General features: G+C 38.0%; 2 protein-coding genes across 2 annotated transcripts; both read left to right on the top strand.

Moving 5' to 3' along the window:
* The first annotated feature begins 1,184 nt into the window (after positions 1–1,184).
* On the top strand, positions 1,185–2,314 carry LOC143541431 (tabersonine-19-hydroxy-O-acetyltransferase-like). The gene is made up of 2 exons (XM_077034262.1): positions 1,185–1,738; positions 1,834–2,314. The coding sequence occupies exons 1-2, from the start codon at positions 1,185–1,187 to the stop codon at positions 2,312–2,314; spliced, it is 1,035 nt and encodes a 344-aa protein (XP_076890377.1).
* Positions 2,315–4,097: 1,783 nt separating this feature from the next.
* LOC143541432 (protein FAR-RED IMPAIRED RESPONSE 1-like) lies at positions 4,098–19,371 on the top strand. The gene is made up of 5 exons (XM_077034263.1): positions 4,098–4,226; positions 4,302–4,410; positions 4,661–5,441; positions 5,531–5,789; positions 18,721–19,371. The coding sequence occupies exons 1-5, from the start codon at positions 4,098–4,100 to the stop codon at positions 19,369–19,371; spliced, it is 1,929 nt and encodes a 642-aa protein (XP_076890378.1).
* The last annotated feature ends 3,997 nt before the right edge of the window (positions 19,372–23,368 follow it).

Raw genomic sequence — 23,368 nt, forward strand, 5'->3', positions numbered from 1 at the left:
AAGGTATTAAAGTTTGTATGAATGTTTATATGGAGAGTGAGGTATCGTTTGTGGACTTGCGAAATTTAGTTATGGACCATTGATACACCGGCCCAAACTTGATGTATGTGTTATTAACAAAACATTCTCTCGCAGGCTGCAACGCACGATGAGTGAAATTCTAGTTGTTTTTAAAACACAATTTATAAATATATTTTTTTAAACCTTTTGTTATATTTCAAAAACGCTTTTTTTAATAACCAAAAACATTTTTTTTCTTATTTAAAATAAATATTTTTCTATTATTTAAAAACACGTATTTGTTTTTCTATAATTGCTGTTATTTTTAATAGTTTTCAGAGTTGTTTGCACCTTTTCAAACAAATTTTATTTTGTTTGTTAATAAATAAAAGTAATAATAATATATTTACTTAATAAATTACACAAATTTTACGATTTGAGGATAAATTACCCAAAGTTATATGATAATTAGTATTTTAACATGGATATAGTGTTTACATTTAAAAATGGTAAATTAATCGGAACAAAAATTCATAAATGTGTTAATTTGTATTCTTAAGTCATAATACAAAAACAGTTTTTATATTTCAAAAGGTGCAATATTAAAGGGAAAGGGAAACTATAAATGAAAAAAAAAATGTTAGAAGAGAGTAATATATCAAAGGAATTGAAAGTTCATAAAATGTGGTATGACAAATTGATGAGGTGGTACGTTTAACCTAACTTATTAATTCGTTTAGCACTTGGATACAAGTATACACAATTAATTAACTTTTAACTTATTTGGTTTTTTGCACTAATCAAATAGACACATGTAGAATAAATAAAATTATATGCCAAATTATTCCATTCAACCACCCATGAGCACATAAACGTTGATTGTCGATTGTTAATTGCTGCCTATTTAAAAGAAATCATACTTTGGACGTTCCATAAATTACTTAATTAATATATACATTGAGGCATTATAAAAAGAAGTGCACATAGATGCATCCATACATCTTAAATCACTAGTAACATTGTCATCAATAATGACCATGATCATGACAAGGCTCCTAAGATGTTTAAGATCAAAGCAACTTCATACTATTGTATATCGAGAAACCATTAAACCATCTTCTCCAACACCTCCACACCTCAAAACTCATAATCTTTCATTAGTTGATCAGATGGCTCCCAATACCATGGTGCGATTTATATTCTTCTACAAAAACAACACGAACGTAGGTGACATCAACATCCTAAAGAAGTCATTATCAGAGACCTTAACATCATACTATCCATTTGCAGGCCGGTTTCTAGCACCTTCGATGCCTATAATTGACTGTAGTGACCAAGGTGTTGAGTTCTTGGAAGTTTCTAATGATAGCCGGCTCAGGGACTTCGTTGTCATGAAAGATCTCGACGAAAGTATCTTAGACCAACTCATTCCTAATTATGCGGCAGGTGATAATCCTAATTTGGTCGAGGTCTGGCTGAATCATTTCAAGTGTGGTGCAGTCGCACTGGGTGTGTCCATTTCGCACAAGCTTGGTGATGGATTCACGATGGCTAACTTTTTGAACCACTGGGCTACTGTTACACGTGGTGGATACCCTAAAACTCCTACCTTTTGGTTATCAGCTTCCAAAAGTAACATTGAAGTACCAGAGTATGACTTTAAGGGAATAGACAGAGTTAAGTATGCAACAAGGACATTCATGTTCACAAACTCAAAACTGAATGAGCTCAAGAACAAGTTGGTTAGCACGTCATCAGTGAAACCTACAAGGGTCGAAATATTGTCATCTCTAATTTTTAAATCTGCGATGGAGGCTGCCACAACATTATCAGGTTCTTCGCAACCAGCAACCATGTGCCATGTGGTGAACATGGGAAAAAAATAATCGAAAAAAACCGTCCTGAAATAGCAGCTGGCAATATATGTACAATAGCAGACATAACAGTGGATTCTGGTGAAATCAACTTCACTGAGGTTATAGCTAAGCTGAGAAAAGAGATAATGGAGATTAAAGAAGTTAGAAATGTGGAAGAACTTGGAGAAATGCTTTTAAACAAATTTTCGACGGTAAGTGATGATCAAAGTCGAACATATACTTTTTCGAGCTTGTGTCGGTTTCCATTTTACCAAGTCGATTTTGGGTGGGGAAAACCCGTACGGGTGATAGCCAAAAGTGGAGTCTCGGATGGAAACGTCGTTCAGTTGGTGGATACTCCCTCTGGAGATTGTATTGAAGCAATAGTTCGATTGGAAGAAGAAGAAATGGCTATCTTTGAGAAAGATATTCTTGCATATTCGCAAGATATGATCTGAAAGTTTGTGTTTTCTGTATGGATCATCAATTTGTAGTTCATAAATTGCTTTGTATGGATTATCAATTTGTAGTTCATAAATTGCTTTGGTTATCACCTGATACTTTTCATTTAACAGGTTCTAATGATTATTCTATTTATGTTCTACAATATAGAGTATGTGTAACACAAAAAGTTTATAAAAAAGTTATATGATCAATACATGTTAATATATAAAGTAGTGGAGGTACCCCAGCAATGGGGAGGGATATCAAATCCGTGCATGAAGCTTCCGAATATCAAATATGGTTATTGTATAACATATGGTTTAGAGTTGTAATAACATTTAGTTATATAGTTCTGAACTTAATTAAAATGCTCATTCGAGTTGTAAAAACATTTAGTTATATATTTATAATACAATTTAAAAACTGCATTTATGTATTTATAGTATATAAATTAAGTTGGCTGGAAAATCAATTGAGTACAATAACAATAAGTTATTAGATAAAAGTTCCTTTTTGAATAGATATATATAACTATAAAAACAAAAACAGTCAGATTAACATACTAATCACCAAACTCGAGTACAAACACAAAAATAGCAATGTTTTGCTCAAAACAGTAGTAGCGTTCCATGTTAAGTGTTTTCCCTATAAAGGTGTCGTTCTAAAAACCGTTCATCCTTCGAGCATGGCCTTTGCAGCGTCTATAAGTATCGGTCTGAATTCATCAGATGCTCTACCAAGCACAGTGTATCCTTCCTTGTCTTCAACGTCAACATCCGCACCATGTCGGATCAGTAGAAGAGCTACCTGTGTCACCAAACAAACACAAAGAAATCAACTTGATAACATAATTATCTGATATTTATATTAAAAGTATAACCGTGTATGAGCATGTACCTCTTTGTTATGGCATATCACTGCAGTCATAATAGGAGTTTGCCCCGCTCTATCAACAGCATCAATATCCGCACCTTCCTCGATCAAAAGTTCACACAACTCTGAGTTTCCTGTACTTGCTGCACGATGCAACGGTGTGCATCCGACCTATATAAAATGAACTTCAAGCAATAAGCAACCAAAGAGATAATGAAAGATTATTGTTTGAAAGATAAACTGAAAACTTGTAAATCATTATGAAGTTACAAACCTTGTCCTTTGCATTGATCCTTGCTCCATTAGAAAGCAAAATTTCAGCGACTTTAACCCAACCCTTGCTGGCAGCATAGTGCAGAGCAGTTCTACCACCATTGTTTTTCAAATTTTCATCCGCCCCTGTTCATCAGAATCTTATTCTTTCAGCAGATAATATATTGAATAAAGCAACGTAATAACCAGAGTTATGAACATCTACGGAGCCAAAAATCTTATTACACGAGTCAGGATATAACGATAATCAAACCTCTGTCTAGCAAAATCTGGATAATTTCAACATTTCCACTGCTTGCAGCAGAATGCAGTGGCGCCCAGCCTTCTTCATCAGCACTGTTAATCCCACTCACTGATTGATCAAAAGCTGAAAGTATCTTCACCACCTGAACAATAAAATTAATTTCTCACGGCAACATGAAGCAACGAACGGCCGTCTTCGTTACGAAGAGTGAGACAACGGAGCAACTGCGGCTGACTCAGCGATGTCAAATACGACACGTCGCCGTTATCGGCCGCTTTGAACAGATCTTCGTCCTTGATGTTCGCCTCCATTTCAATAGAATAGAATAATAATCGGTGATGCAGTGTCAGGGTTTAAGTGTTACGGGAAGGGGTGGAATTGTAAGTTTGGTGAATCAGAGGGTTCAAATGAGAACCACCCCTAAAGTTCCAGTCAGTTATAGGGTTTATCAACTATTCCACGATTATCACGTAATACATCATGCTGAAATATTCGCAATCACAAACATTCTAATCCACAATCCATTGAAGACGCAGGTACGATTTACTTGATGTTATCTATTATCTTTAAAACTAGTTGATTTAATCGTTAAAAGAGCTTCTACATTGCAGTTAGCGAGATCGCAATTCAAATGGATTCAGTGCTTGAATAACATTAATGGTGATTCAAACGAATATGTTCAATCAAATAATACGTCATACCATATTCTCAATCAAGAAGGTGCGTACATCATCAGTGTATATTTTTGTTAATTAAGAAATGTTTTCTTTTTCATATTTCACTGATTTTTATGGGACCTTGCAATTATTGATTTGGTTGTGATAATACTGGATTTTGGTGGGACCTTGCTACTATTGATTTTGTTTTGAACTTTCTACATATTGATTTATTTTTTTTACCAGTGCATATATGTTATGCATATAGCACGTTAGCCTTTTTTTTAATGATATCATTATTTACACTCATGTAGAATCAATAAGCAGGAACGTGTATCAATCCCCCAACAGAACAACATACTGGATTCCTCACGTGCCACTGGAGTATAAACTTGTGCCCGGTGCTTTTTATGATAAATGGGAGGATGTTGTCACTATGTACGAAGCCTATGCGGAGAAAGCTAGATTTGAAACTCGTCTAGGAACTACGAAATATAATAAGGAGGGAATCCTTACACATAGGTATATTTTGTGTAACAAAGCCGGACAACCTGCTGGGCAGAATTTTGACTCACTGGATGATTGTACTAAATCTCCTGTTCGTCATAGCAATTTCAAAGTTACAAATTGTAGGGCACGTATAAAACTTTCCATTGAAAAAGGTGGCATGCGTTTTGAACTATATGGATTTATCGAGAATCATAACCATGGTTTTGTAAGTTCCTACAATTTAGACTTGACAAAAAAGAGAAAAAAGCTAAATTTCTCTGAAATGGAGTATATTGCCAAATGTCGTTTGGCAAATGTTGGCCCAATAAAAGTCTTTAGGTTGCAAACCGTATTAAAAGGGGGTCATCATATGGTCCGAGATACAAAAACTGGATTAAAGAATTGGGCCAGGGATATAGACCAGGCCATTGGTTTGAAAGACGCAAAAATGGTTGTAGCAAACATGAAGGCACGTGCTACAAACTTAGAAAACTTCACATTTCTACACCAAGTGGTTCATGGTGAGCTTGTAGCGATGTTCTGGGCTGATGGTGTTTCAAAGTGTAACTATGATGCTTTTGGTGATGTCTTGGCCTTTGATGCAACGTATCAAACAAATAAGTAATTGCTATTATCCTTTTTAATACGTTCAATATATTTTACTTTTATTATATTTGCTTTTGTTTTTTTAATAGGTACAACATAATTTTTGTACCCTTCACTGGTGTAGATCACCACAAGAAATGTGTTACGTTTGGTGCCGGGATATTGTATAGTGAAACAATCGAGTCATATGAGTGGCTGCTAAATGCATTTCTGCAAGCACATGCCAAGCAACCTAGATTAGTTTTAAGCGATCAGGACCCGGCTATGAAGCAGGCGGTTAATAGGGTTCTTGACAAGGCAACCCATCGTCTTTGTATGTGGCATATAATGAAGAAACTCCCGTTAAAGGTAAGTATATTTTCATATATGTATATATATATATTAATATATACATATATGTTGTGACACATGTGTACGGTGCATTACTAAATGTTCCAAAACAATTGGGGGTTTGGCTTTATACATATATGATAAATAAATAGGTCACACTTTTCATATGTGTATAATAACATATATGTAATCAGTAAATTCCATCTTGCATCTTGGTACCAAGACGGACTCCATATGTGTAGTCATTAAATATTTGGTTTTGTGATTTTTTCCTTTTCAGATTTCTGGAGATTTGTTAAACAACACAGACCTGCGAAGATCAATACATAATGTCACACCCCGACCAAAGGCGGCGGAACATGCCGAGGTGTAACGATTGTCCATAAGCACATGACACTAATTAAAGTGACAATGTTTAATAAACTCATTTCATTTCACAACATCGAAAATGTCACATAACAATTATCCATAAAATAACCATAAACAAGATATCACAAAATATGGCAAATTGATATTGTTCATTTTTACTAATATCCTAAGGTCTTTGATGTCGTTTTCTTCACAATCATAAATCAACCAAGATGCAAACCTGCAACATTTCATAAAATAAAGTTTGTCAGCACAAAGGTCGGTGAGCAATTCATAAGCTTAATCATATTAGTATATAATAAAGATAGCCACAAAACTTGCATACGAAACGATAAATAAAAGTGGTAATTTGGATAAATAGATATCGCTAAACACATTAGCGACACCTAGCTATAAGGGGATGCCAAATAGTCTAGGATTTTATAGTTATCGTTAATTGCATTACGTTAACGACACCTTGCTATAAGGGGATGCCAAATAGTCTAGGATTTTATAGTTCCACCAACCAAAAGCGATAAACACATAGGCATATAAGCATAGAACACCAAATCGAGCAATTATTTAGGTAAAGTATACAACTACGTTTGTGGTTTAAGATTCAAATGTAAAGCATTTTGTTGAATAAGTATGAAATGTCACCCCCAAAATAAAAGATGGAAAATGGGGTATGAAGTACTCACCTTCAAGTGGTAAACTTGAAAGATGATAATTTGGAGATTTGTCGAAACGATGAGTTTAACGCACAATGGCTAAAAAGAAAAGAAGTCTTGAATTTAGAAAGGTTGTCTTGAAGGTCTTTAAACAAAATAAATGTTGAGAAATGTAAATAATTAAAGTTCAAGGTTTAAAATGTGACGACTATTTAAGAATTTATAATAATAACCCTTTAAAAATGTAAGTTTGCTCGAAACCGGGTTAAAGTATCTAACCTTAATATTTACTCAACCTATGTTAAGTAATAAGGTGGGTAAAATGCAAGAATGCAAATCCCTTTGGAATAAAGATACTAAAACGGGTTTTTTTTATCGAGTGTTCGGGTTGTCGGTTCGGGTCTTGATAATTGGTTAAACCCAAAGTCAACTTTCCAAAATATTGAATGTTATGAGATAACTCAATAAAATTTAATAAGACTTAACCAAGTATGTAGTTCCATTGTTTTAGAACTAACAACGCACGTTAAGCGAGTGTTCGGTTTTGTCGGTCCAAACTTTGTTATGAGATCAAGTTGGATCCAACATTTCCAAGTACTTAAGAAAATATTTAAAAATCAATTTGTAACTATTTTTAAAGAAATATACAAGTCTTGATGGCTAAAAAAAAAAAACACTTGTGTGTCTTAAGCGAGCAAGAATCGGTTTGGTTCGTTTCCATCTCACAACAAGTTCATAGATGGTTTCCACATGTTCAAACACTAAAGAACTTGTATAATAATGTACAAATAAAAAAAATACCAAAAGTTAACAATAAAGTCTTTAAACAAAAGTTCGGTTTTCGGTTCGGATCGTGTTTCGGGTTAAGACCGAGGTAAGATTCTACAAACCCATAACCATAGAATTTGTAAAAATGATTTTAGAAACTTAGATCTAACACTAAGTATGTTTAAACAAACAAAACTAGTAACAAAGTTCGGTTTACGGTTTAGAGCTATTTACGGTTAAACCGAAGCATAGACTTTTAAAAACCCATAACCATGGAACTTGTAAACATGACCAACAAACTAAAATAAGCAAGATTAATATGTATGAACAAGTTATATAGATGTATATATATCAAGGACACGAAGTCCTCCATGAAGCCTTGCCTTATGGGGTCCGAAACCTCACCGACCGGAATCGAAGAAGTAACTATCAAAGGTAAACAAGGGATGTATATTATATATATGTTGCACAACCATAAACAAGTATTAATAAGGCTACATAAACTAATTAAGATGAAAACCAAAATCCTTCAAGAACACTTAAGAAGATAACCTTGAATCTTTGATGTTTGAGAGAGTTTTTTTTTTTTGAGTTGTAGCAAGGGAAAATGAAGAGGAAAGGTGGTGTATATATAGGGTAATGTTGGTGGTCAAATATGGGTGTGAGACACAAGAGTTTTCATGCAAAATGGATCAAGACAAAAACACAAAACAACAAAAAAATAAATAAATAAATAAATAAATAATAAATAAATAAATAAAAATAAAAATAGGATGTTTTCAAGACCCAACAAGTGTGAAACAATATTATAACTTAAATCCATCATTTTGATTATAACATAAGCTTCGGTTTACAAATCGGGTCGGTTTACATAATAAACAAATACAAAAACGAATACAAACAAGACCCGAAATTGACGAATGTCACAGTATCCCCTACTTTAGGAAATTCCGCCCCGAAATTAAGATGAAGACGATGCTGCGAACAAATGTGGATACTTCTCTTTCATTTTGTCTTCTCGCTCCCAAGTGAATTCCGCGCCGCGCCGTGATTCCCATCGAACTTTGACTAACCGAAAACGGCTACGCTTAGTTCTCTTCTCGTTGCGATCCATGATCTCAACGGGTCGTTCAACCAAGACCATCGACTCATTGACATGTACTTCGTCGAGAGGTATATAGAGATTACCCTCGGCTAAGCACTTTTTAAGATTTGAAACATGAAATGTCGGATGAACACCGGTAAGTTCTTTGGGTAGTTCGAGTCAATAAGCTACTTTTCCAACACGCTCAAGGATTTTAAAAGGACCAACGAAACGAGGAGCCGGTTTACCCTTCTTTCCGAAACGGGCTACCCCCTTCCAAGGAGATACTTTTAGAAGGACAAGATCGCCAACATTAAATTCGATCGGTTTTCGCCGTTTGTCGGCGTAACTCTTTTGACGACTTCTAGCGGCTAGGAGGTTCTTACGGATTCGATCAATAACGTCGGTGGCTTCTTGAACCATTTCGGGTCCCGTGATTTGAGCTTCACCGACTTCGTTCCAACTTATCGGAGAACGACATTTACGATCGTAAAGAGCTTCGAAAGGAGCCATCTCAATGCTCGAATGGTAGCTATTGTTATAAGAAAACTCAATGAATGGAATGTGAGAATCCCAATTCCCACCGAAATCAAGAACACATGCTCGTAGCATATCCTCGAGAGTTTGTATTGTACGTTCGGATTGACCGTTTGTTTGAGGATGATAAGCGGTGCTAAGATCGAGACGTGTTCCCAAAACTTCTTGAAGTGAACGCCAAAAATGAGAGGTATAACGAGCATCACGGTCAGAGATAATAGTCAATGGTAAACCGTGTCGGCACACGATTTCTCGAACATAGATTTGAGCAAGCTGCTCGACAGAATACTTCTCGCGGATCGGAATGAAATGAGCAGATTTCGTCAAATGATCAATGATCACCCATATGCTATCGTTGCCCTTTTGGGTGTTAGGTAATTTAGTGATAAAGTCCATAGCAATGTCTTCCCATTTCCAAACGGGAATCAGTGGTTTCTCGAGTAGACCAAAAGGTCTTTGATGTTCGGCTTTAACTTTTGAGTAAGTAAGACATTTAGATACGAATAACGCTACGTCCTTTTTCATACCCGGCCACCAAAAGGTAGCACGAAGATCGAAATACATCTTATCCGCACCGGGATGAACGGAATACCGCGAATTGTGAGCTTCGTCGATTATACAAGTACGAAGGTCATCGCGATTTGGAACCCACAAACGATTGAGAAAGTACAAAAGACCATCGGGTTTGGTTTCGAGTTGAAGTTCGGCTCCACATGACATTTCGTCATACATGTTACCTTCTTCAACGGAGGTACGTTGAGCTTGGAAGATTCGAATTTGAAGATCGGTTTGAATGACAACGCTTAGAAGCAGAATGGATTTAACATTAACCTTTCGACTTAGGGCGTCGGCGACAACATTCGCTTTACCGGGATGGTAACGAATTTCGCAATCGTAATCACTAAGTAATTCGGCCCATCGTCGTTGTCTCATATTGAGATCTTTTTGGTCAAAAATGTGTTGAAGGCTTTTATGATCGGTAAAAACCACACATTTCGTACCATAAAGGTAATGTCTCAAGATTTTGAGAGCGAAAACAACGGCACCAAGTTCGAGATCATGAGTCGTGTAGTTCTTCTCGTTGACCTTAAGTTGCCTTGATGCGTAAGCGATGACTTGACCTCGTTGCATGAGGACACAACCAAGACCTTGATGAGAGGCATCGCAAAATATCACGAAATCGTCGTTTCCATCGGGAAGGGTTAAAATGGGAGCATTGCAAAGCATGTCCTTGAGAGTACAAAAGGCTTTTTCTTGCTTCGAACCCCAATCAAATTGTTTTCCTTTATGAGTGAGGGAGGTAAGAGGCAAAGAGATCTTGGAAAAGTTTTGAATGAAACGTTTGATAATATCCGGCTAAACCGAGGAAGGATCGAATTTCCGTGGGAGTCGTTGGAGTTTTCCATTCCTTAACGGCCTCAATTTTAGCGGGATCAACATGAATACCTTTGTTGTTTACGATATGTCCCAAAAGAAGAACTTGCTCCAGCCAAAATTCGCATTTGGAGAACTTGGCATAAAGTCGTTCATTTCTAAGAAGTTCGAGAATGGAACGCAAATGATGCTCATGTTCGGCTTTGGATTTGGAAAAGATGAGAATGTCATCAATAAAGACAATAACGAATTTATCGAGGAATGGTTTGCAAACGCGGTTCATGAGGTCCATAAACACCGCAGGTGCATTTGTTAACCCGAAGGGCATAACCAAAAATTCAAAATGTCCATATCGAGTACGGAAAGCGGTTTTTGGAATGTCTTCTTCGCGAACACGCAATTGATGATAACCTGATCGAAGATCGATTTTGGAGAAGCAAGTTGCGCCTTGAAGTTGGTCGAATAGGTCGTCGATTCGTGGCAAGGGATAACGATTTTTAATGGTGAGTTTGTTAAGTTTCCTATAATTGATTCACATACGAAACGAACCATCCTTCTTTTTCACGAAGAGAACAGGAGCGCCCCAAGGAGAAGACCTAGGACGAATGAAACCTTTATTGGAAAGTTCTTCGAGTTGGTTTGATAATTCTTGCATTTCTGACGGGGCTAAACGGTAAGGAGCCTGGGCCACAGGCATCGCGCCGGGCACAAGATCGATTCGAAATTCAATCGGACGAACGGGTGGAAGGCCGGTGACATCGTCGGGAAAGACATCGAGGAAATCACGAACAATAGAAATATCTTGGATTTTCCTTTCCTTTTTGTCTTTTGTCGCCAAGAGAGCCAGGAGCGGAGCATACTTTTGGCGTAAGTATTTTTGCGATTGAGAGCACGACATGAGATTAAGCCTTCTCGAAGTAGCTTTTCCGAAGACCTTAAGGATTTTACCGTTAACAAGCGGAATGCGAATGAATTTATCGAAGCAAACAACTTCGGCACGGTGCAAAGATAACCAATCCATGCCTACTATGACATCGAAACTTCCTATTTGCATCGGGATGAGATCGATGGAGAATTTATGGTTAGCAAGAACGAGAGTACAATCGCAGACGACGGAATTTATGGTGATGGAGTTCCCATTGGCGACTTCAACAGAAAATGACCGGGAAAGCTTGGTTCGAGACACGGCAATTTTCGACTCAAATTTCAAAGAAATGAAACTTCTATCGGCACCCGTATCAAATAAAATGGAAGCCAAATGTTGGTTCACTAAAAACATACCGTTCACAATATCGTTTGCCGCTTGAGCTTGATTAACATTCATCATGAAAGCTCGTCCTTGATTGCCTTGGTTGACTTGAGGTGCTTGCGGTGGTGGAGGAGGTGGTGCTTGTATGGCTTGGATGGGTTGGATGAGTGGTGCATTGTGTTGGGAAAGTTGAGGTTGGTAGGTTTGAACTTGGTAAGCTTGAGTTTGGTAGTAAGGTGCGGTCATGGTTTGGTTAGTAAGGATGAGGCGAGGACAATTGTTGCGGAAATGGTTAGGGTCACCGCAATTGTAGCAAGCTCGGGGTTGTTGAGGTTGGTTTGGTGGGTAAGGTGCATATCAGTATTGAGTATTTTGGGGAAAAGTTCTTGGTTGGTTTGGTTGGGTTCGTTGTGCGGATCGGCATGTGGTGTTGAGATGACCAAGTCGGTTAAAATGGTACAATGGTGACAAGGCATGTTTGGTGGGTGATGGAGTTGGCAAATGTTGCATAGTGGGGCGGTACCGGTATAGGGTTTTCGGGTTTGGGGTGGAATTTGGGTTTGTTGTTGAGGTTGGGGTTGGGTAACGGCATAGTTTCGGTAGTTGGTTTTGGGTTTCTTCTTGTTGTTGTTATTGTTGTGACAGGAAGAGGTGGAGTAGTTAATGGCTTGTGGTGCGGGTTCAACCTTGGCTTGTGGTGCGGGCTCGGGTTTGGCTTTTTCGTTTGGTTTCTTGAGGGTTAGGGTACCCGCTTTCACATGATTCTCCGATAGCGCATCGGCTAGAGTAATGGCATCCTTAAGATTCACGGGTTTGCTACTCATGACTGAGTCCTGGATTTGCATAGGTAAACCCCCAATGTATTTGTCAAGCTCACGCTCAGCCGGGGTAACCAAATGAGGGACGAGAATGCTCAACTCGTGGAAACGGAGTGAGTAAGCGGCGTTATCACCACTATCTTGCTTGAGGTTCCAAAATTCCTCCTCAAGCTTTTGAAGTTTGTGTTTGGGACAAAACTTCTTCATCATGAGTGCCTTGAGGTCGGATCATGGAAGAGCCATAGCCGCTTCCGACCCTTGGAGATGTATGACACTACCCCACCATGTTAGAGCGGTTTTTCTAAACATGCTTGAAGCGAAATTTGTCTTTTTCGCTTCGGGGCACTCGCTATATCTAAACACATTCTCCATAGACTCGAACCATTGCAACAAGGTAGTCGCACAGTTCGTACCCCAGAATTCGGTTGGGTTGGCACTAGTAAATTGATTATATGGGTAGGATACGGGTTTGGGTTCAACGGGTGCAACAACGGGTGGAGGAGGTTGGGTAGCTTGGATTTGAGTTACAAGTTCGGGAATCACAGCGGCCATTTTCTTGATGATAAAAGCAGCCATATGTCGGTTGGTGCTCTTGCGCGGTCTTAGTGGAGGCATGCTAAAATATTATAAAGAAATGGAATAAGTTTTAGGTAAAAAAAGAAATGGATATGAGAGTGTGTAAAATTTTCTTTTTGATTGTGAATCCTAGAGTTAGTGAGGAGTAGATGTTAGTGTTAGATAAAATATAAATCTTTGTATATAAACAACAAACTGGAAACAATCGTAAATGATTTTGAGATTTTGAGGGGTTAAAGCTTAAAAATTTGAGATTTTGAGGTTTATAGAGTCGGAAAATCGTACATGAACCACCATGATTTGATATTCCAACTCAAAAAAAAAATTTATAAAACACAACGTTGGAGTCTAAACATGTGCACGAATCACCGCAATTTTTTTCATGTTTTTGACTCAAATAACGATAATAACACCATAAATCGGGATACAACGTCATGTCAAAGCACTAGTCCACGAATCACCGTAGTTCTATTGTTTTGACACCGAAAAATTAGGATGGCGACCGGAACGCTCGCATTCGACTACTTAAAGTATTCACATGTATAACATGGTTTGTGGCCTAGAAAACGAGCACTATAATCCCACCATTCCAGGTAATTAAATCACCTTCGATTCTTGGAATCTTTTTGTCAAATGGTCGTTTTATAATGTCTCGCTTCCTATGAGGGCTACAAACCCGATATAAATGCAACCTTTAAGGGATTATAAACAACGGGATTCAAGTTAATCTTGTAATCCATAAAACACAATGAAAATCTACTTTTTGCGTTTTAAGTTAAGGATACCTTGGAAATACTATGAAAGTGTGTGTAAGTGAACATTTGGGATATTGGTGAATTTTAAACAAGTTTATAAAGAATATGCGATATGAACAATCAAAATAGAGTAAACACGTATGAGCACACGTATAGGACCCTAAGCATAACAATACTAGGTCGTTACGTCTAACCACCTATCTTATTGTCATGGCTTTGATACCAATCTGTCACACCCCGACCAAAGGCGGCGGAACATGCCGAGGTGTAACGATTGTCCATAAGCACATGACACTAATTAAAGTGACAATGTTTAATAAACTCATTTCATTTCACAACATCGAAAATGTCACATAACAATTATCCATAAAATAACCATAAACAAGATATCACAAAATATGGCAAATTGATATTGTTCATTTTTACTAATATCCTAAGGTCTTTGATGTCGTTTTCTTCACAATCATAAATCAACCAAGATGCAAACCTGCAACATTTCATAAAATAAAGTTTGTCAGCACAAAGGTCGGTGAGCAATTCATAAGCTTAATCATATTAGTATATAATAAAGATAGCCACAAAACTTGCATACGAAACGATAAATAAAAGTGGTAATTTGGATAAATAGATATCGCTAAACACATTAGCGACACCTAGCTATAAGGGGATGCCAAATAGTCTAGGATTTTATAGTTATCGTTAATTGCATTACGTTAACGACACCTTGCTATAAGGGGATGCCAAATAGTCTAGGATTTTATAGTTCCACCAACCAAAAGCGGTAAACACATAGGCATATAAGCATAGAACACCAAATCGAGCAATTATTTAGGTAAAGTATACAACTACGTTTGTGGTTTAAGATTCAAATATAAAGCATTTTGTTGAATAAGTATGAAATGTCACCCCCAAAATAAAAGATGGAAAATGGGGTATGAAGTACTCACCTTCAAGTGGTAAACTTGAAAGATGATAATTTGGAGATTTGTCGAAACGATGAGTTTAACGCACAATGGCTAAAAAGAAAAGAAGTCTTGAATTTAGAAAGGTTGTCTTGAAGGTCTTTAAACAAAATAAATGTTGAGAAATGTAAATAATTAAAGTTCAAGGTTTAAAATGTGACTATTTAAGAATTTATAATAATAACCCTTTAAAAATGTAAGTTTGCTCGAAACCGGGTTAAAGTATCTAACCTTAATATTTACTCAACCTATGTTAAGTAATAAGGTGGGTAAAATGCAAGAATGCAAATCCCTTTGGAATAAAGATACTAAAACGGGTTTTTTTTATCGAGTGTTCGGGTTGTCGGTTCGGGTCTTGATAATTGGTCAAACCCAAAGTCAACTTTCCAAAATATTGAATGTTATGAGATAACTCAATAAAATTTAATAAGACTTAACCAAGTATGTAGTTCCATTGTTTTTGAACTAACAACGCACGTTAAGCGAGTGTTCGGTTTTGTCGGTCCAAACTTTGTTATGAGATCAAGTTGGATCCAACATTTCCAAGTACTTAAGAAAATATTTAAAAATCAATTTGTAACTATTTTTAAAGAAATATACAAGTCTTGATGGCTAAAAAAAACACACTTGTGTGTCTTAAGCGAGCAAGAATCGGTTTGGTTCGGTTTCCATCTCACAACAAGTTCATAGATGGTTTCCACATGTTCAAACACTAAAGAACTTGTATAATAATGTACAAATAAAAAAAATACCAAAAGTTAACAATAAAGTCTTTAAACAAAAGTTCGGTTTTCGGTTCGGATCGTGTTTCGGGTTAAGACCGAGGTAAGATTCTACAAACCCATAACCATAGAATTTGTAAAAATGATTTTAGAAACTTAGATCTAACACTAAGTATGTTTAAACAAACAAAGTTCGGTTTACGGTTTAGAGCTATTTACGGTTAAATCGAAGCATAGACTTTTAAAAACCCATAACCATGGAACTTGTAAACATGACCAACAAACTAAAATAAGCAAGATTAATATGTATGAACAAGTTATATAGATGTAGATATATCAAGGACACGAAGTCCTCCATGAAGCCTTGCCTTATGGGGTCCGAAACCTCAGCGACCGGAATCGAAGAAATAACTATCAAAGGTAAACAAGGGATGTATATTATATATATGTTGCACAACCATAAACAAGTATTAATAAGGCTACATAAACTAATTAATATGAAAGACCAAAATCTTTCAAGAACACTTAAGAAGATAACCTTGAATCTTTGATGTTTGAGAGAGTTTTTTTTTTTTTTTGGAGTTGTAGCAAGAGAAAATGAAGAGGAAAGGTGGTGTATATATAGGGTAATGTTGGTGGTCAAATATGGGTGTGAGACACAAGAGTTTTCATGCAAAATGGATCAAGACAAAAACACAAAACAACAAAAAAATAAATAAATAAATAAATATAAATATAAATAAAAATAAAAATAGGATGTTTTCAAGACCCAACAAGTGTGAAACAATATTATAACATAAATCCATCATTTTGATTATAACATAAGCTTCGGTTTACAAATCGGGTCGGTTTACATAATAAACAAATACAAAAACGAATACAAACAAGACCCGAAATTGGGGAATGTCACACATAAGGTGGTTTGGAATGTTTACATTAAGCCATCTATGTTTGAATCAAGATGGAATACACTGATGAATGAACATGGGTTAACCGAACATAGTTGGTTAACTGATATGTTTGACATACGGGAGTAGTGGGTTCCAGGATAATTTAGAGACATCCCAATGTGTTGCTTAATGAAAACAACATCAAGGTGTGAGAGCTCAAACTCACTTTTCAAAGTAAATTCCAGTTTTACAAACACGCTCGTTCAGTTCATGATGTGTTTTGAAACTGCCCTTGATGGTCAAAGGTATGTGCAACGCGAACTTCAATTCCAAACAATTGATACCACGCCTAAATTTAAAGCAAAACTACCTATTGAACAACATGCTGCTCATATCTACACTAGAAGTATATTTCTTGAAGTTCAAAAGGAGATAGTAAAAGGTAAAGAGTTTTGTTACATAGCTAATCGTGAGCATGTTACTGGAGGTTTCACTTACACAGTTGTCCACCAAGACCACAGGAGAACAATTGTCAATGAGTATACGGTACTTTAATATATTTGTGACACATATGCTGCACCCACATATGTTATCTAATGAACAGTGGCGGATCCAGGAATTTTTTTTGGGTGGTTCACTACTTTTATATGTTTCAATTTCACCGAGTCGGGTATATAAAATTTCGGGTCGGTTTGAGGTTCGGGTCGGTTCGATGGTTCGGGAAAAGTTCATTACATAATAAAAATACGATAAAATAATAAAAGAGACACCGTCATTAGAAATTAAAAAACACATAATATCAATACAATAGTCTTTATGAATTAAAAAAAATTCTTACCATCATTGCATCATTTTGTCCACTTTCCTTAAACAAGTAACAATGCAAACAATACACTTTATCCGCTTTGACACTATATTCCAACCAATTTCCAAATTCACTAGTGTACCATTCCTCATTAAAGCGTCTTAATTTACCACTAAAATTTGTTAGAGGACAATCATGCACGGTTGGTTGACATGGACCTCTAAGTAGATATGCCCGTCTAATTTCATCTTTTTGACTTGGGTGATAAGATGAAATTGGTTGCCTTTCGGAAGGATCCCATGGTAGATCATCCAAATTTATTTTTAATGGTTTACTACTTGAAGATGATGATCCAAGGTTCGATGGTTCACTTTGATAATATCTCTTCATATTCAAAATACCTACAAATCAACAATTTCAAACTAACAAATTTAAAACTAAGAAACTAACAAAAACTAACAAACTAACAAATTAAAACCAATAATCATTAAGGCTTTATTTGAAATAAATAAAAAAAATAAAGGTATTCACATAAGTTTATTTAGTGAAATAAATAAAAAATAAAGTTACAATTACAAATATCAAAACAAATTTTCACTCAGACAAATCGTCGAACAGGTGGAGGGCATCCCTGGATTCGGGAATCGTCATAACTCATAAGAATTAAGAAGGACTGGGTTGGATCAATATGAATCGGATAACTAGAATACAACACTCTCTTTCAAAAAGATTTTCACAAAGCAAACTACTTTCAATAATCATTTCGAATGGATTAAATAAAATGAATCATACAAGAAGCAAAAAAATACCTAACAGGAGGCGGACGGCGGTGTGCCACTGCCGGACTAGTGAGCAGAGCAAGCAAAAAAAGGTTTTTGTTGGAATTGATTTTTATGGGGGCAAGGATTGGTTCAGGGGTTTGAAACCAGTGACTGATTCAATCAGAGGCGGAGGCGGACGGCGGTGTGCCACTGCCGGAGTGGCTGAGCTGAGCCTGAGGGTGGAGCGGTGGACAGAGGACAGAGGCGGCTGCAGCTGCTGAGGACCATGAGGACACGGATTGGTTCAGGGGTTTGCCTGCTTTGCTTATCAGCTTATGTTATAAAAAACCCTAACAGGACTTAGGGTAAAAAAAAAAAAAACTGTTAAAAACGGGAATAGAACCTGCGACCTCCGGGTTACAAAACCCACAAACTACCATCCGGGCAAGCACTTTATATGTTTTTAAGATGGTTCCTGTATAATTTATAGGGTGGTTCCTTTATTATTTTCTATATATAAATACACTATAATTTCGAAACTCGGGTGGTTCCGCGGAACCACCCGTTACTACCGTAGATCCGCCCATGCTAATGAAGCGTTAACTATCTTTTTTTTTTAAACTCTGTAGGTTACATTCGACATGACATCCAAATCTGCAGCATGTAGCTGCAGGGGATTTATACGGATTGGATATCTTTGTCGACATGTCTTTTGTGTTTTCCGACACCATCAAGTTGATAAGATACCTCCACAGTATATTCAATCCCGATGGCTAAGAGATGCACTTCCTCTTAGTGTTTTCGGTGTTACCAACCGATATTGTGCACACCAAACACGCAATGACACAATTCGGCATAGAATTATCGATAACATTCAGCAGTGCGCTGATCGAGTTAGAGGGAATGATGACAGACTTGCTATGCTTGACGAGCCAGTCCTACAAATCAAGAATCAAATTTGTGAGGAATTCCCTAACGAGCCGGACTATAACAAAAAATCTGCTGTAATCCAAGACTTAAAAGGTCCTTCTACTTCTGCAGTTGTCTCCTTCACGGCACCACAAGGAATCAAGAATAAAGGAAGCGGAACAAATAAGCGATTAATTGGACCGGGTGAAAAAGCGCTCGAAAATAGTAAGAAAACGCCCCGAAAGTGTAGCATATGCAAACAATATGTAACCGATCATGATAAACGCAATTGCCCAACAAAAAAGAAAGCCCCTGTTTCAGAGACCGCCACTCCGAATACACAAGAAGAGCCAGCACATCTTAGAGTATAAAAACATTTCATGTTTCAGTTTTATTTTGGTTGCTCATGTGAACAATTGTTTAATCTTTCAGTTTCTTTTGTTTCGGAATCTTTGGATGTTTTAGCTACGTTTGAATTTTGTTTTTAATGGTTATTTTAAGGCAATTTCATCATTAGTTTTGCTCATCTTTTGTTTACATAAATTATAAATGTTTGTCTACATTATCAATATCATAACTTTATGGAAACAATATGTTTTCTGTTTAAAACATGTATGCCAATTTTTACATATATGTTAATTTCATATGCTTTAACATATGTGTAACATACATGTTAAAGCATACATATAACATTCAATTAGTTTTTAATATATGAACACACATGATGTGAAAATACAAGATAAAAAGGTTTGGCAAATATATGATCACTTTCGGCTCGGTTTGAAACCGGTTGCTTACTATGGTACTATCGGTTTCGGTTCGGGTTTTGATCGGTTTCGGTTCTGGTTTGACTGGATTCGGTTCGGATAACCAGTTTAGAACCGGTTTTGGTGGATAAATTACAAACCGGTACCCAACCTACGGTTTCAATCGGTTCCAAACCAGTTCGGTTTCGGTTCATTTTCGGGTCGGTTCGGTTAACATAAATGTTACATGCAACAGCAAACTACTATTTAATTTATGAGAATACATGATGTGAAAATACATTAAAAATAGATTTGGCAAATAAATGATCTATTCCGTTATAAAACATTACAAAGGATATGGATATATATGATGTGCATAAATGTTTTGTTTTGGTTTGGTTTCGGGTCGGTTCAGTTAACCGGTTTATTTGCCGACCACTAGTTGCACATATGTATCCGTTTGTTCTGTGATATTATTGAACTAATAAGTTAAACGATATGGTAGCACTTTTTAAATGTTTACAAAAACATTCACAACACAACATAAAAAAGCAATAACCTGAAAGGGAACCAATTTCAACATCCAAAAACAACCAAACAAGTTTATAACATTCCAAGTAAAACATGAACAAAAAGCTAAAAATTGAATCCAAAGTGCAAAATAAAACTTAAAACTTCATAAATATGCAACGAATCATAAGTGCTACTTCATTATCAATCGTTTCGCATCACTGATAACCTTATCCCGGTTAATATTAGCTTCTGACGATAGGATCCCTGCTGCATATTTTTTTCTTAAACGATTCAGCTTTGCTTTCTTACTCCTCTCATTAGCAGGAAAACCACATTCCCATGTATTTTCATAATCACCCTTCAACATCTCCATATGACGCATGACAAAAACACCAGAATCCACATTACCTTTTTTCATTGCCCAAGGGATTTCTGCTAGTTCACCGTCAGCTCTTTGGATGTCATCACATTTCGAATGGTTTACCGACATCAAATACTCCACAAACAAGTGTTTCTGTGCAAAAAAAGAATGCGTTTAATGTTTACACACATATGTTATATATTTTTAAATAAGGTTTATAATCGTAACTGTCGAAGCACGAAATGAATCTTACCTGATCCATGACGATGTTTCCACGGATTTTCGAGATGAACGAACCACGTCTTGATCTTCTTCTTCTGCGGCAGCGCCTGTGACCTGCAATGTTGAGACCTGCAATGGTTTCGGGGGTGTGGAGGCGACTGCTAAGATATCCTGAGGATTTCTTGTTCACAGACACAAAAAGGTGGTGGTGGCTCTTATTGAGCATGCCCACTAATAAGGAGGTGGAGACCTCCTTATATAGAGAGTCTCATGGCCACCATCATGGTACCCTAATGGGCCTAGCCCAATTAGGGTTACCTCCACAAAACCCCCTCAGCCCAATAACATTGTGTTAGTCCATGTAATGGAATAAGCCAAACATAATAGATTTAGGGTCGTAGAACCGGGTTTTAGTACCATACCCCTACAAGCCCCCCCAAGTCCAGTGTTGCTCCTGGGCGCGCAAGCGTCTAGGTGGAGCGCTGGACTTTATAAGGTGTGAGGCGGTTTTTTCCCTTTTCTTTGGCCTTGTCTTTATTGTCTGAGTTTTGGGAGGTTTTCCCCATGATGGTGACAAGCTGTAAAAATAATGAAGCCTGCGCGTGAGGCGGCTTACGAGCTGTAATAATAGAGCCTGCGCGAGAGGCGACTTGCGAGCTATGAGAATAATAAAGCCTGCGCGCGAGGGGCGTCTTACGAGCTGTAGCATAATAAAGCCTGCGCGTGAGGCGTCTTACGAGCTAAGAATAATAAAGCCTGCGCGCGAGAGGCGTCTTACGAGCTGTAGCATAATAAAGCCTGCGCGTGAGGCGTCTTACGAGCTAAGAATAATAAAGCCTGCGCGCGAGAGTCGTCTTACGAGCTGTGAAAGTAATAAAGCTTGCGCGCGAGAGGCGTCTTATGAGCTTTGAGAATAATAATTGAGCTGGCGCGTGAGGCGACTTACGAGCTGTGAATATAAAAGCTTGCGCGTGAGGCGTCTTACGAGCTATAAGAATAATAACAGCTTGCGCGCGAGGCGTCTTATGAGCTGTGTGAATAATAAAAGCCTGCGCGTGAGGCGACTTACGGGCTGTAAGAATAACAACAGCTTGCGCGCGAGGCATCTTATGAGCTGTGTGAATAATAAAAGCCTGCGCGTGAGGCGACTTACGGGCTGTAAGAATAATAACAGCTTGCGCGCGAGGCGTCTTATGAGCTGTGTGAATAATAATAAAGCCTGCGCGTGAGGCGACTTACGGGCTGTAAGAATAACAACAGCTTGCGCGCGAGGCGTCTTATGAGCTGTGTGAATAAAAAAGCCTGCGCGTGAGGCGACTTACGGGCTGTAAGAATAATAACAGCTTGCGCGCGAGGCGTCTTATGAGCTGTGTGAATAATAAAAGCCTGCGCGTGAGGCGACTTACGGGCTGTAAGAATAACAACAGCTTGCGCGCGAGGCGTCTTATGAGCTGTGTGAATAATAAAGCCTGCGCGTGAGGCGACTTACGGGCTGTAAGAATAACAACAGCTTGCGCGCGAGGCGTCTTAAGAGCTGTGTGAATAATAAAGCCTGCGCGTGAGGCGACTTACGGGCTGTAAGAATAACAACAGCTTGCGCGCGAGGCGTCTTACGAGCTGTGTGAATAATAAAGCCTGCGCGTGAGGCGACTTACGGGCTGTAAGAATAATAACAGCTTGCGCGCGAGGCGTCTTACGAGCTACTTTATGTCCCGCGCCACGTGCAGATGTTGCATGCGCGTGCGCGTAGACTTTGGTTTTGTGTTATGCGCCACGCGCAGATGTTTCGTGCGCGTGCGTGTAGACTGTGACATGTGTGAGCATGTGATGCGTAAGCATGTGTAATAGGCGTGAGCATATGTGATGCGTGAGCATATGGTATGAGGATTCCCAACCCTTAAGTTTGACGCGTAGCCATATGGGATATTATGAGGATTCCAAACCTTGAAGTTTGGCGCGTAGTCATATGGGATATTATGAGGATTCCCAACCTTGAAGTTTGGCGCGTAGCCATATGGGATATTAGGAGGATTCCCAACCTTGGCGCGTAGCCATATGGGATATTAGGAGGATTCCCAACCTTGGCGCGTAGCCATATGGGATATTAGGAGGATTCCCAACCTTGAAGTTTGGCGCGTAGCCATATGGGATATTATGAGGATTCCCAACCTTGAAGTTTGGCGCGTAGCCATATGGGATATTGGGAGGATTCCCAACCTTGGCGCGTAGCCATATGGGATATTAGGAGGATTCCCAACCTTGGCGCGTAGCCATATGGGATATTAGGAGGATTCCCAACCTTGGCGCGTAGCCATATGGGATATTAGGAGGATTCCCAACCTTGGCGCGTAGCCATATGGGATATTAGGATTCCCAACCTTGAAGTTTGGCGCGTAGCCATATGGGATATTAGGAGGATTCCCAACCTTGAAGTTTGGCGCGTAGCCTGATGCGCGCATGCACGGCGATAGAGTGGTGACTCGTGAGTGCGCGTGCATGGCGGAGGTCTCTTGCGCAAAACCCAGA

The sequence above is a fragment of the Bidens hawaiensis genome, unplaced genomic scaffold (assembly GCF_021521415.1).
Source record: "Bidens hawaiensis isolate Kalapana, Puna unplaced genomic scaffold, B.hawaiensis_p1.1 tig00012594_1, whole genome shotgun sequence".
NCBI classification, from domain to species: Eukaryota; Viridiplantae; Streptophyta; class Magnoliopsida; order Asterales; family Asteraceae; genus Bidens; species Bidens hawaiensis.

Coding starts and splice junctions, on each gene's coding strand:
- LOC143541432 (XM_077034263.1), top strand. CDS start 4,098: ATGAGAACCACCCCTAAAGTTCCAGTCAGTTATAGGGTTTATCAACTA. Junction 4,411..4,660: donor CCATATTCTCAATCAAGAAG/GTGCGTACATCA, acceptor ACACTCATGTAG/AATCAATAAGCAGGAACGTG. Junction 5,442..5,530: donor GTCTTGGCCTTTGATGCAAC/GTATCAAACAAA, acceptor TTTTTTTAATAG/GTACAACATAATTTTTGTAC.
- LOC143541431 (XM_077034262.1), top strand. CDS start 1,185: ATGGTGCGATTTATATTCTTCTACAAAAACAACACGAACGTAGGTGAC. Junction 1,739..1,833: donor CTGAATGAGCTCAAGAACAA/GTTGGTTAGCAC, acceptor CAACATTATCAG/GTTCTTCGCAACCAGCAACC.